Here is a 15,472-nt window from a genome sequence, read left to right on the forward strand (position 1 = left end):
CTTGCTTTTATTTTCAAGTTACAACATCCTCCAAAGTAGATGAATTTCTAGTTTATATAATTTGGAAAAATAAAAGTTTAATAGAAAACTCTTTATTTGGCATAGACGTTTTATTGAGATGAAAACCAACTAATTTTCTTCCACTCATATAGAAAGATACTGTTATACTTAATTCTACTTTTAGAGGGGATCGATTTCCTCATTCATTAAACCTCAGGGAGTTTTCCTGGAGTATATTATTTAAGGGGAAAGAGATAAGAAAACATAATAATAGCTACTTGATTTCTTATTCAATAAACAGAAAGTGATTCTAGGAAATAAAATTAAGGTTCACTGTTCATCAGTGAACCTTAATTTTCATACTTAAAATTACTCAAATTACTCAACTTCAAATTACTCAAATGCCAAATATAACTTCTAATGTCTCCCTGATTAATTCTAGATTTTGATTCTAAGGTGCTATATGTACTTGGATATTCAGCTAGGGTTTTTCATTTTTGTTTTAGAATTTGTTTCTAATCAAATCATTTGCAAATTTAAGTAGGAAAATAATAATGGTTCAGAAATGTACTTAAAAAATTAAAACTCACTTACGTAACCTTCATACTATTGTTTTTAATCTCCAGGCAAGTAACACGAAATAGACTTTGCTGTAATTGCTCAACTGTTAGACTCTGCAAAAATGATCATATGGAAATCTCTAGACTGGCAGAAGTTTTTGAAGGTAAATTCACTGATTAGAACCTATCCACAAATTATTTATACTGTGGCAATTCCACATTACTTTGAATAATACGCTTGCTACTTCTCTGCCAAAATAGTTCTTTTAAACTAAAATTACTTAAATTGAATAGAGATGCTAAAATGTAAAAGAAAATATTTATTTATAAATTGTATCTTGAAGACTAATATGATATGTTTATTTTCAAATTGAAGAAACAGCCAAATAAATGCTAACTGCAGGCTTTTTTGCCTCTCATTTTCATTAGTTTTATTTGTTTCATTAATTGCATTTCATTGGTGACCAGCAAAGGAATAAAAAAGAGTTTTAAAAGTACAGATGCCAAAACAGGTTGGGTTTCCTTTGTTTAAAATCTCAGATAGAACAAAATTAATTTTGAAAATAGGTAATTTGACCTTTCTTGTTTTTAAGTTAGCCTCTTACTTAAATATAGCACAGAAAATGAAAGCATATGCATAGTTTTTGCTATTCAAGTTATTGATTTAAAAAAAATCATCTATCTACTTATCCAGGGAGTTGGGGGATGACAGTCAATTAGGCTGTAATAGTTTATGATTATAAGGTCTTTTCCTTTATCTATTAGAGCCTTATGTAAAGCTGTATGTCAAAGTTGAAAAATTTCTCCTGACTTAGAAAAATCCACAACACATGAAGAAAGGAGCCCATACTGGATGTTAGGAAACTAAAATTCCAGTCCCAACTCTTTAATATATTTCAGGAATTGGGGCAAGATTTTTAATTCCACTGGACCTCAGTTTGTCCATCTCTAAAATAAAAGAGCAGTGTGGAACCACCTTAGGAAATGTGTCCCCGGGGTTGTACTCAACCATGGTCCAGAATGTACTAGCTGCCCCTTGGATGGCAGGAAGAGTTGTTTTCTCTGACCCTCTCAAGAGCTGATCTGCCTGTTTAATGGGTGGGAAATTGAGGCCAGAGGGATGACTGTGAAATAGCTGAAGGGCTGGACTATGTAATGTCTAAGTTTCCTGTGCACTTAAGATGCTATGGCTTGGAGGTATGAATACATTTTTAGGTTCATGGGCCAGATCAGGACCATACTACTGGCCCTTCCCAAGATGGGTTAGTGGTAGGATGGTACCTGATGAGAAAGTGCTGGTGGCACCCACTCCCTGGGTTTCAGACTGGTCCTGAGCATGCATGGATTCTAGCTGGTGTAATGTAAGCAAGCAGAAGAAACAGTAATACTGTCTTACTTCTAAAGAGACGTGAAATGATCAAGAAATGACAGCTAGGCTAAGATTTGCACTTCATTTAAGATTAATAAAGTGTTCAGGCTTATCTTTGCAACTTCCATCTAGCTCCCATTGCCTGCAAGTAGAATCAAGTGGAAAAGAAAGCTCCCTTGAACTCCTGGAGGAATTAAGTGACAACAAATTGACTATTAAATGCACAACAGGAAGCAAGGGCCCTCTGAGCCCTTTGACCACATCTTTCAAACCTTATTTCTGAGAATAGAAAATCCTAAGCTCAATTTGAGTGTCACTATAAACTCCTCTCTGTGCCAGATGATTTTATGCACATACTTACATCCGAAGTACAAACAACCTAAAATGTTTATACTGAGTAGTAATGGAAATCATGTGTCAAATACAATGAGGGGAACAGAGTAGAACTTTCTTCAGAACTAAAGTTTGAAGATATACAGCATCATGGAAAATCTGGCTTACAAATAAGAATGCATTGTTTACCTATTCCATTTAATTATAGAGAACATGCATTTTTACTCTTTGCATACAATTTTCTGAAGTCTGATATATATATATATTTTTTGGTTTGTTTTTTGCTCTGCAGTTTTTTGCTCCTCATACACAGTCTCAAAAACCATGGCCACACACATTCTTGTGATTTGTAATCCCCATTTCCTTTAAGCTCTCACCCCCAGAGAGAGACAGTGAAGGATTCTTCTACCAAGTCCAAAAGCAAAAGAGCAAAAAGAGTAAAGACAGCCCTCCTTAGATGTCCTCAGGGGCCTTCTACATGTCAGCTTTCCTATTAGAGCACTGTAAAGACCAGGAAAACTACAAGGGCCAGGAACGGAATTCTGGCATCTTTCTACTGAGAGATAGTCCTCTGAATTTCTCACTAAGCACAAGCCTGAGGAGTCGGCCTCCCCTCAGCTTCTCATCACCAGTGATTCAGGGACAGCCATTCATAGAGCTCTGTAGAAGAAACGGCATACTAGCTCCACAGTCCTCAGTTTCCCTCCTCAACAGAATCCACCCTAGGGTTAATGCTTAAAGGGCCATGAAGATATCAAAGGGAGAACACAGTCAGGGCTGCTCATTTGTTTGATGTAACATGTCTTAGATGGGTCAATCATTAATTCACAGCTCTTAGGTGGGAGTACAGCTCTTTTGTTTCAAGAGCCAAGATTCCCCTGCCCCCAGTCATGTTCACTCCGTCATTCTCATGTGTTGCTTCTCCAGTGGACTGGTGCCAGGGAAGGACCATACCACTGGCCCTTACCAAGATGGGTTAGTGGCAGGATGGTACCAGCTGACCTCAGGGCGTGCCCACCCCAGCTCCTGCCCTGCACAGTGTTCTTTGGACTTAGTGATGACTACACTGAGTACTCACCTGGGGCCGCTATTTCTTTTTGTTTTAAAACTCAGAGAAGCTGATACTGCTCTACCTTCTCCTTTTGCTTCTTCTGTCACTTGGTAGAGAGATGGTCTTTGTCTTATCTCACTTAGGGAGCTCTGCTTGCTCCTCTCAGCTGCAGAAAAGAGTGTCCCAGTGCATTCTTTCTAAATGGACATTCCAATTTTCAAAGAGGTTGGCACTTCATCATTGACAATTTTTATACATTCCTTTTCAATTTGATTCCAAAGATATACTAGCCAGACCCGCTATGAGTTCAGTTTCTCTCACTACCCCAATCAGCCCCACAAAACTCAAAACATAAAGGCTGGGATTGCTATAAAGAAGCAAAACAAATTCTTGGAGGAAAAGCAAAAAGCAAAAAACAAAATAATTTGTGGAGCTGAATTAAAAAACAGATCCTCTCCTCAACAGTTTTCACCTTTTTATTAAAATTTCACTTCCCCAATGCATAGAACCAATTTTAAATAGAACCCTAATTAAAGTTACAAGAACCAACCAACAACGTATCTGTAACTTTGAACTTCCTTTAATTTAGACTCTTTGGCTGCTTAATATATTTCGCATTGCACCCACATGTCCTGAGAAAAAATGGTGAGACATATGATTATTTATGTTATATAAAATGAGGATCTAAACATATCTTACCTGTAAGTATGTTTCCAAGCCTTGTCGTCGCTGTTCCAAGACTTTGGGGACCCAGTTCCTAACGTGTTTAGAAGGGATTTCTGGAGTTTTTATACATTTCTTAAGCTATAAACACAGAATAGAAAAGAAAAGAAAAAAAAAAACGAGATGTCTGTTAATTATAGTGACATTATTTGCGGAAAAAAGCCAATAAAAGAAAGTGAACTACTGCAATCTGCAATAAAAGATAGAGGAAAATATAATTACACTGCAATTTTGTCAAATGATTCTTTATTTAGGTATCTTGACTGCTCAGTTTTCAAAATAATGGTTTTCTGTATTGGTAGGTATTATTGTAGACACTTCAGATTGAAATCCTTTTTTCCTGAAAATTAAAACCTAGTAAATGAATAAAAAAGAAAGTGAAGAAATTTAGTTACAAAAATCAATTAATACAACAAAATTCTGCTTGGATGAAGGACTTTCCTGATAAAAAGTCTTTCTACATATTTTCTTTTTTTTTTTTTTTTTTTTTTTTTTTTTGAGACGGAGTCTCGCTCTGTTGCCCAGGCTGGAGTGCAGTGGCGCGATCTTGGCTCACTGCAAGCTCCGCCTCCCAGGTTCAGGCCATTCTCCCGCCTCAGCCTCCCCAGTAGCTGGGACTACAGGCGCCTGCCACCGCGCCCGGCTAATTTTTTGTATTTTTAGTAGAGACAGGGTTTCACTGTGGTCTCGATCTCCTGACCTTGTGATCCGCCCACCTCGGCCTCCCAAAGTGCTGGGATTACAGGTGTGAGCCACCGCGCCCGGCCTACATATTTTTCATATAAAGAAATCAAAACAAAATGCAACTGTATGTAAGTATTATCCCTAGAAATGCCATTAACTAGACCACATCATTTGGAGAGAGAACCTAAAAACATAAAGCCCTAATCTTTTCAATGTTCCCAACAATTACTTTCCAACTCCATTCATGAAAACTGAATGACAGTCCTCAGCTAAGCCTTTTGGGACAGCAGTTTTAGGAGATAATATAAATAAATAAAAATTCTGTTGGAAGTTGCATTAGAGCTGTCTGTGGTAGGCAGAATAATCCTCCTTCCCCCAAAATAACCAAATCCTAATCCTGCAGATGTTACCCTATATGCCAAAAGGGATTTTGAAGATTTGGTTAAATTCATGGTCTTAAAATGAGAAGATCCTCCCAGATTACCGGGGTGAGCTCAATGTAATCACAAGGATCCTTATAAAAGGGAGGCAGCAGAATGAGGTGGAAAGAGACTGGGAGAAACAATGTCTCTGGCTCTGACGATGGAGAAAGAGGCCACAAGCCAAGGTGACCTCTAGAAGCTAGAAAGAATGGATTCTGCCCTAGAGCCTCCAGAAGAAATGTCATCCTGCTGACACCTTGATTTTAGCCCAGTGAAACCCACTTCGGACTCCTCACATCAGGAAGTATAAGACAACAAATATATATTGTTTTAAGCCACTGCATTTATGGTAATTTGTTACAGCAGCAATAGGAAACTAATACACTGCCTCCATAAGTGGAATGTGCTTAATTGCTAATTAAAAATTTGAAAAAACCTACCAACGTTGCTTCTTTACTACACATGCACAGAAACAGCATAGTAATGAATAAGAAAATTCATAAATTAAACCTGGGCAGCTAAACTATAGTAAAAAATTCTTTCCATACATAAGAGTATATTCACCCTTAACCAGTCTAGGCTGAAATTTGTTGTACATCATGAAGAAGGGGCCCATGTACTGGCTAGAGCAGAGCAGCCACCTTTGTCTCTGAGGTAGAAGTCTTGTACTGAGAATGGTAAAGCAGCAAGAGCCTGGGTCCCTGACGATCATGAAATCGCCACACCAGCACCAGACATTTATGAAGGGAGGGATCAAGTTGTATCTGTTAATGTCACCATTATTTTGGTTTTAGAGTCACTTACAGTCAAATCTAATCCCACATGAATAAGGATGTGGCTAGCACTGCTAGCTGCTTAGCAAATATTCATTCCCTCCTTCTTTTTTGGGGGGAAAAAAGTCAACGTCATTCAGAGGGCTAGCACGCTGAGTTATAAATTGATTTTCCAAATTCCCTTTTAATTAGGGTGACCATGTGACAGTTACCAATATATGTACATGTCTACTGGGGTAGGGTTCTTGTTTCCCTAACAAAAAGCAACAGGCTTTCTTGCCAGAAAATGCAGAACCCATGCCTGGAAGGGTAGGAGCTATGTTGTCACCGGAAGTGTGAAAGTCACATGTTAAGATGGCGCCATTGAAGCAGGGAGACATGAGGAGCCTGGAACATGAATGTTGTGAGATGCCTGCATCACCTGGGCTGCCTGTTTTTAGTTTTCCTGTAATGTGAGAATAATAAATCTCTTACTTAAGAAATCTAATCAAGTTTCTATTATACGCAGTCAAAGACATTCCTAATATAAAGGAATCACTTGTTCTATTTTAAGTCAGAGATGCTCAATAGGCGTCCAAGTAGAGATGCTGGGTAGGTAGCTGGGTACAAGTCTGTAAATGTGGGGGTCAGAATATATAGGTATTTAGAGCCATGGAACTAGAGGAGATGATATTAAGAGTTAGGTACAGATGGAGAAAAAGGGCTGTGGTGGACAGAATCCTAAAATGGTCCCCTGGTGTAAACGCCTTGTATGATCCCCTCCTCTTGAGCATGAGTGGGACCTGTGAATATGTCAGGGCAGTCACTCCATGATTACCTTGTGTATTATATGATGGTCCTAGCAGATTGCTGGCTTTCAAGTAAGGTATCATGTGATGAGAGAGCCACATGCCTAGGACCTGAGGGTGGTCTTTAGGAGCTGAGAGCTGCCTCTGGTGTTCAGCCAGCAAGAAAAAAAAAAGGGACCTCAGTTCTGCAACTGCAAGCCACTGAATTCTGTCTGAATGAGCTTGGAAGAGGGCCCCAAGCCTCAGGTGAGATGGAGAAGCAGGGAGGAGAAGCAGGACAATCACTGGGGGAAGACGGGCAGTAGGTTCCATCAGGAAAGTGTTTCAAGAGGAGACGCATGATCAGGCTGTGCCAGATGACGGGAAGTCAGTAATGCCGGGTACAGAGAGAAGGGCAGTGGGGAAGTAGCAGCTCCTCTTCTAAGGAGTTCTACTAAAAGAGAAGGAAGGAGTACAATGGGATGAGCACACGAGGGAAGCATGGGGCCAAAGGCAGGCTTTATTTTGTGAAACAGAAACTACTATGATAGGTTCATATAGTGATGAGACTGATTCAGTATTGAGGGGGAAACTGATAATGCAAGGGAGAGAGGAGGAGGGGGATTTATAATTGCTTGCAGGGGAATAAATACATATTTAAACTCTATACTGTCTGAGGCATTTCTCCACAAGAACAAGGCCAAAATGCTAAATTATTCTGTGGTAATAAGCTTAAGTTTCACTTTAAACATAAAGAAACTTCCTTTAAAACTATTGAATCACAACATATATTTCAGAATAGAAAATCAACTCCATTATATGTCTCTCCTTTTAAAAAAAAAGTTGAAGATCTAGCACTGAAAATATTTTTCCTTTTTTATTTATGTCAAGAGTACTGAGGAAGCGGATCATCATAGCTGCTGGGATCCGTGACAGCATTCGTAGGTGAGTAATGAATTGCTTTAGATGAGAGACAAACCCGAGACAGTATGTTTCCAGTAGGGCTCAGCTGCTTATAAGATAAATACTCCTCTGCCACTTCACCCGATGATGAGCGGTCCTGGCCCTGCTGTGTCCAGGCAAACTGCCTTTCTGATTCAAGCAGATAAGTCCCAGGTTCTATGATACCACAGACACAATCCCCTTTTCCTGGTGTGACCACTCCTTTTTCCTTTTTTATACTGCTAGAAGAATTTACACAGAACTTACTCCACACAGACCTACCACTGCATACACTGGTTATAGTAACCATTTTCCACAAAGAAGCAGAAATACTTTTCCCAAGTACATGAATAAAAAGAATGAAAAAGAAAAGAAAAGTTAAAGAAGCGAGAAACATTTGGGGATAAAATCCCATCTTTCCCCCTGTATTGCCACCACTACTTCCTCAGGGTTCCCTTTGGAGAGAATGCACAGGGTGCTGTGTTACTGGTTTGACCCTACATGGCAGGTTTTTGGTTCTTTATCATCTACTTCATGGAATTACACACAGGAGAATGAAGTCTTTTACTCAAGCCAAAAGTAGTCAATAATAAAAAATGAAGATAGTTAATTTAAAAATGAACCAGCACCATATTTCACTGAAACCATTGTGAATAAAAGGATGGGCTGTGACTGACAGAAAACAGCTGGGAAGGCATGAAAATAAAATGTGCTTAACAGTTTGCCATGCTGAAAAGGTTTTTCTGCCCATACATGCAATTTTTGGCCTAGGGAGGTAAAGCTCTTTTCAGGAACCACCATTTAAAATAGTAAAGTATTTAGCTGTAGTGGGACGTGGACAGGTGTAGCCGAGGCACACGCGAAAGCACTCATAAGCTTGAAGGCTCACCCTGTCACAGGAGCCTGTGCCTGGGCCATAACAAAGAAGGCTAGGATGGGGTTTTGTTTTTGTTTTGGTGTGGTCGTGTTCTTCCCACCTAGTACTAGCAGAGGAGCTACAAAGGCATCAGGGCAAGCAGAGCCTGGGGTTAACAGAGAACGCAAACTCCCGCAGTAGAAACTGACCCTCTAGTAATTCATAAATATACATGATGCTCTCCGAATATGCCATTTGCCAAATACTTATTTAATACCTAATAAGTGCCTGAGACTCTACTAAACACTTTAACAGTGTGAAAGATATGAAAGATAGGACATGGTCCCTACTTTTAAAAAAGTACCTTCTAATTAGACAAAATTTAGGGATAACAGTTTTATCTCATATGTTTCCAAAATTTAAGCAGAAATCTCTATTCTAAAGGGACAGGAGTTCTAAGAACAAAGAGATTAGGGAAGAAAGGGAGCTAACATGGAAAAAGGAGAACCTGAAATGTCTTGGTTTGAATAGATCAGAACACAGAGGAAAAGACATTCAGCATGGCAAAGACAGGTGGGTAGCCATTTTTACCTCACATAATGAGGTAATGGGAGATACTGGCTCAGCTGTCCCTGAAGGGCTCTTAGGAGGAGTGAAAAATAAAGTCGGCCAGTAAAGGGGTTAGTAGTAGACAGAATAATGGTTCCCTCAAAGATGTCCAAGTCCTAATCCTCAGAATCTGTGAATGTATTCGCATACATGGGAAAGGGGGCTTTGCAGATGTAATTAAATTAAGGATTTTGAAAAGGGGGGATTATCTGTGTGGGCTCAATATTATCATAAGAGGGAAGCACAAGGAAAAGGGGATTGAGCCTGTGGTGTCACAGAAGCTGGTACTTATCAGGATGAATCAGAAAGTCTGTTTACACAAGGTGTCAAGTCAGAAGAGAGGTGATGACAGGAGACGTTATGATGGACACAGAAGCTGAAGTGGAGTGACTGCTGGCTTTGAAGATGAAAGAGGCCACAAGACAAGGAATGTTGGAAGAGGCAAGGAAACAGATTCTGTTCTAGAACCCACAGAAGACTCAGCTACAGTCAGGTAATAAATTTGAAGGCTTGATGTGGTGGCTTACACCTGTAATCCCAATACTTTGGGAGGCCAAGGCGGGCGGATCACCTGAGGTCAGTTGAGACCAGCCTGGCCAACATGGTGAAACCCTGTCTCTACTAAAAATACAAAAAAGTAGCCGAGCGTGGTGGTGCATGCCTGTAGTCTTAGCTACTCAGGAGGCTGGGGCAGAAGAATCGTTTGAACCTGGGAAACGGAGGTTGCAGTGACCTTAGATCGTGCCACTGCACTCCAGCCTGGGTGACAAAGTGAAACTCTGTCTCAAATAATAATAAAAAATAAATTTTAAACCACTGCATTTTTGGTGATTTGTTAACAGCAGCAATAGGAAACTCATACAAGGTTTAAGATTTTTGGCGTTGAGGGTCAATGTCTATGATGTGGTGGGCAACAGAGACCTGTTTCAGTGCATTCGAGTAAGAGAATGAAGATAAAAATGGTGTTTTAGGAAAACTGGTCTGCAGCAGAGAATGGGTAAGGATCTGAAATGGTTAAAGTAATACTGATATAAAGTAGTAAGACTCTGGACTGGGATGGTAGGAATAGAAAATGAAAAATTAGTCTGGGCACAGTGGCTCATGCCTGTAACTCTAGCACTTTGGGAGGCAGAGGTGGGTGGATCACCTGAGGTCAGGAGTTCGAAACCAGCCTGGCCAACATGGCGAAACACTGTCTCTACTAAAAATACAAAAATTAGCCAGGCGTGGTGGCAGGCACCTGTAATCCCAGCTACTCGGGAGGCTGAGGCAGGAGAATTGCTTGAACCTGGGAGGTGGAGGTTGTGGTGAGTTGAGATTGAGCGACTTCATTCCAGCCTGGGCAAAAGAGCGAGACTCTGTCTCAAAAAAAAGAAAAAGAAAATGAAAAATTAAGTAGTGTGTATTATAAGAATTTGGAAGACAATGCAAGGTAACAGAAAAGTAGGAACACACTTGAAGCTTTAAAACCTTGAGATGTGTGGTTCTAAGCTTTGTGACTTCAGTGTATGTGATGGAGGTAGGTTAGGAAGGGTTGTGTCTAAGTGACAATCACACTATAGGAATTCTCAAACTTCAACAGGCATTAATCATCTGGGGTACTGCAGATTATTGGGCTCCATCACAAAAATTCTGATTCAGTATATCTAGGGTGTTGCCCAGCAATTTTCCCTTAGATAATTCAAAGTTCACATTTTGAAAAATACCAACTAAAAGAAAATGGAATAAAATACTCATCATAGCACAAGAAGAAATGACTAATTTTAAGATAGAATCTGAAAGGGTGAAAACAGACATATTAGTAAACATAAAAATTTAAAACTTGCATACATTTAAAATAAATGTCATAACCACAATTAAAAGGCCCTTGTGAAAAAATGCTTTCAGTAAATGGCTAACATTGTATTAATAGGCCACACAAACTAATAAGCAAAAACAACCGAGACACTAGCAGATAAATGGGAAAGCACATACATAGACAGTTCTATTGAAAGAGGGACTACAGCTCCTAAGCAAACCTAAGAAACACCTATTAAAACAAGACTACATGCATGCTTGCTAATAAACACATCTAATTTTTGGAGGTGTAATATAGTTAAATATTTCAAGAGAATTAAGTAACAACAGATTCAACTACATTTAAAGGGAAAATACTTTATGTTAAACTCTAGCATTCAAATATGGAAACTGAGGGTACCAAAACTGCAATAAAAGGGCAAGGTTGCACGACGTGGCAGCAGCAGTCAGTCAAGCCCGAGTACTCTGATTAAATTTTTTACTCATTTCAACCCTTCTTAGCACACAATCTTACAGTCAAAATTACAGATTTATGTTTATTTTTATACCCCATCGTTATTTGTATTTCATTGCTTTTAGAGTTACCTTTTTGCCAAATCTATTACAATCACAAGGGGGCAAGTAAAGGAGACTTTTAGCAGCTGCTATCCCCTTAATAATACACAACATTAGACAGTGTATCCCAACTAAAACTCTGGTCCACAAAGCTATTTTTATCTCTATGTCTCTGTAAAGTTGTCTCAAATATTTTAACAAGGCTGTCAACAATATTCAAAATTGAGAGATTTGAGAATTTCTATTCTATTAATGCTAGTAGACCTAATTATATAAGAATAGATAAAATTATTAATAGAACTGCAGAAACTGAGAGGAGAGAGAATCCTGGAAAATCTAGGAATTTTTTTGACCATGAATAGCTAAGAACTATCTATACTCACTGGGGAGAGGGTCCTCCTCTGCAGAAGAAAATAAACTCTATTAGAGCAGAGAACAGGGTGAACAAGGCTCTCTTCCAGAAGCATGGGCAGCCTCGTGCTCCGGGCAGGCCTAATTGGCAGTCACCCAGCTGTGCCTGGTGTGGAGCTGGTCCCTGAGTATCTGGAGAGTACAGCTGGGCTGTGCTAGGGTCATGGAGTCCTAGGTGCTGACTTGGAAGGTTAGCAAAGGGCCTGCATGTGACAGGCTGCCTCCTCTAGACTGGTCAACAGAGGCTTGGCAAGGCAGGGGGTGCTGGTTTTAATCCCACAGCAGGGACTTATTTCATCAGGTACCCAGAAGAAACCTCACTAGGATCTGTTTCCTCCCAAAACACACACACAAAAACAGAATTCCCTGGGAAGGAAGTGAGTCCCAGACTCCAGATTTGTTTCTCTTTGGAGCACCCTGGGGTTGGTGCTTTTGTAAAGTCACTGGCAACACCTGGTCTAAATCTGTGTTCACCTGTACTGTTTCTGTTCCAAGTCAACCTGGATTGAACAAAGTGCTAACCGTAGAACTAGATGTGGATTATCCCCTGCCGTCCTAACAGAAAAGTACACCGATAACTTAGAGCTCCCCTTTAACAGCAAAGAGAAGGAAACAGTCTCCACTAATCTCTCACTAATATACTGTTAACTTTATACGTTTATCCTGTTAACGTTTATACTTTTCCTGTTAAACGTTTATACGTTTATCCTGTTAACGTTTATACATTTATCCTGTTAACGTTTATACGTTTATCCTGTTAACGGGATTTTTCTGGGCAATTTCATGAGGTATTTGTAGAGATCAAAATGATTTCAGCACACCAATAATAATTTATAACCTAGAAAAAATTAAATTTCGGTAGAAAATAAAGAAGGATTTACTCTTCTATGCTTTAATAACCGTTTCTCCAAGCTCTTCCTTCTGCTTTTCTGTTTTGTTCATCTAAGACTTTTAAAGAAGTGTCTCCTAGTGCTGAGACATCAGTTTTGTAAAGTGGCCCTTTACAATTCAAAAAAAGGCTAAGAGCCTCTTTTAACTTGTGTTCCCCAGTCTTTGAATACACAAGTACATGTATATGATCTTTTCCAGATACTTACATACACATGTCAGTATAAGTTGAATTTAATAAATTTCTTCCTGTAAGATAATCATTTGCTTTTTCTCCCCATTCTGTAAAGAACATTAAGTGCATTTCATGGATAAAACAGGGTCTGGGTCTTATTCTTTCTGAACCTGTAACATCGAATGCAACATACTGCAAACAGCTTGCTGCCTCAGATTTTTACATGTAAACAATCTTAACAGAAAATCTACCTATTCAGAAAGCATACCTTTAAGGAACTGAATAATTTATTCTAAGAAGAAATTTATTTCATGATAAAAGAAAATGCATATACAAACACAAGAAATATCAATGCTCTTGGAATCACAGAAAGGAGTATTAACATTATACCATCTGCCTCATAGAGAAAAGAGAAAAAAAAAACAAAAAACAAGTTACCTTTTGTGCAAAGCATGAAATTCGCTGTATCTCTTTTCAACAAAATGTTTTCTTCCATTCATTAGCACTTCTATCTTAAACACCTGAGGAAAAAATTTAAAAGAGTAATTATATTAGTTCAAAACCTTCAATTGTCTGATGTGGTAAGTTTGTGACCATGATATATTTCATCCCTTTAATTACAGTAGCTGATCCCCCAAAACCCAGAAGGCTCAGGAGACCCTGGCCCAACAGCATTGATTAATGAGCACTCGAACCAAAGGCTCACTAACAAAGTGCGACATTCTCCAAAACCTGTCTAAAACAAGGGAAACTTACATGCATTAAAAAACTACCTAATTTTTTAATAAAATAATATTTTTTGCATAAAATGATTTCACCAAGTGAACATGATAGCACTGAAAAAATACTCTTTACCAGAGTATTGCAAGAGGAGTACTCTGGTAAAAAGCTCAGGCATGTGGCATTCCACTATGGGCATTTCAATGTAGGCAGTACTGTGTCTTTATAAGACAATCATGCAAACAGCAGAGCATTTTAGGTTAATGTCTTTCTAACCTGAATATTCATCTCTAGTCTCAGCTGGGCTTATTCTGCTGTTTGCAAAACAGGGAAAATGTAGTAAAGGCTCATTTTCCCTGTATGATACAAGTGACAGCTTGTTCTCCTAGCTCCAGAAGGTTGAAAAGCCAGATGAAAAGGCTCTCTGGGTGCACTAATTAGTAGGCACTAACATGACATTTTCTTGATTCTTGGGTCAGTGGGTCAAGACTGGAAACAAGGGATGAGAAATATTGTGAAATGGTCATGAAAATACAATGTTAAGGTCGGATGGGGAGGGATGGTTGGCAGGATCTAAAGAGAAGCTGTCATTGCAAAAGTTTGTATTTGACTCCTGTTTTGCTAAGTGAGAGTTTAGAAATACTAAGATGAAGGAATATTGTTTAATTACTTAATAAGCCTAATTTTCTATTTCAATCGCCCTTCTGAAAAAAATACAAAACTGTAGAGATCACATGACACTAAAAAGCATTAAAAGCATTCTTACTTCTAGTCTAAAAATAAGAACTACTTAAATTTGGCATGTGAGATACAAGGTTGCACATCTTCATTATGAAAATAGATTGCTATGGCTCTATATTTCTGTCTTATATGTAAGTATGACTATTTTAGAAATCCAGAAATTATGTCATCAAACATAAAATCTGTTTGCATTTTTGTGCTTCTTTGAATCAGAAACAAAATCTGCTGCTGCATGACTCCGTTTAAGAAATCTCTTTTATTAAGTGTTAAATTTTAACAATTTAATCAATATTTTATATTAACATTTTGTTTTCAAGAAATACCCCTGAATAAAGACTTTCCTTTGGTGAACAAATAGAAATATTTTCTTCTGAAACCATATGCATATGCTTCAAACTCTCAGATATTCTTAGATTATTTTTTAGGAAAAAAAAATCTGTTTATTAATTCACCAGAGAAAATTATTCTTCTTCAAAGGTCTTGCCAGAAATAGAATCAGGAAAACACCTAGAGAAAACAAACAAGAGAAGCACAGCTTTAACGTGGGGGCTTGGTTAATAGGCTACAGAGCCCCCTTTTTACTATCAGGTCCCAGATTGAAATCAGGACAATATGTAGCAATGAAAGTAGTTTCCATCTGCTGAGCTTTATGAAATAAATGAGGTTATGTTCCGGGTCTTATTGCTTGAGGCTTTATCACAAAACCACCACCTTAATTGGCACATTAGCTACAGAATCTGTAAAACAGGGAGAAGGTTGAAAATTCGGCAAGCCTCTACCTACTCGCCCACCCCTCAAAGTGCCCCTCCTTGAAGGCCAGGGTAAGACAAATTACACAATGGCTGCTTCATGGAATGCCATCTCTTCTACTGACCAGATGGTTCCATTACCAAATTCCACAGTGACTCTTTTTTTTTTTTTTGAGATGGAGTCTCGCGCTGTCACCCAGGCTGGTGTGCTGTGGCCGGATCTCAGCTCACTGCAAGCTCCGCCTCCCGGGTTCACGCCATTCTCCTGCCTCAGCCTCCGAGTAGCTGGGACTACAGGCGCCTGCCACCGCGCCCGGCTAGTTTTTTGTATTTTTAGTAGAGATGGG

At 39.0% G+C, this 15,472-nt stretch overlaps 1 protein-coding gene across 3 annotated transcripts in view; it reads right to left on the bottom strand.

The window, feature by feature from the left end:
• SNX24 (sorting nexin 24) overlaps positions 1 to 15,472 on the bottom strand; it is a 189,237-nt gene that overhangs the window by 65,984 nt on the left and 107,781 nt on the right. For 2 of the 3 annotated variants that reach the window (XM_017859742.1, XM_017859743.1), the window contains exons 2-4: positions 14,829 to 14,883; positions 13,355 to 13,436; positions 4,013 to 4,119 (exon numbers count right to left, since the gene is read on the bottom strand). In XM_017859742.1, coding sequence (XP_017715231.1) covers positions 4,013 to 4,119; positions 13,355 to 13,415 — 168 coding nt within the window. In that variant the 5' untranslated portion in view covers positions 13,416 to 13,436; positions 14,829 to 14,883. The remainder of the gene's footprint in view (positions 1 to 4,012; positions 4,120 to 13,354; positions 13,437 to 14,828; positions 14,884 to 15,472) is intronic. The other variant, XM_017859741.1, reaches the window with a different exon arrangement.

Source organism: Rhinopithecus bieti, unplaced genomic scaffold, assembly GCF_001698545.2.
Source record: "Rhinopithecus bieti isolate Rb0 unplaced genomic scaffold, ASM169854v2 scaffold_48739, whole genome shotgun sequence".
In the NCBI taxonomy this organism is placed as follows: domain Eukaryota; kingdom Metazoa; phylum Chordata; class Mammalia; order Primates; family Cercopithecidae; genus Rhinopithecus; species Rhinopithecus bieti.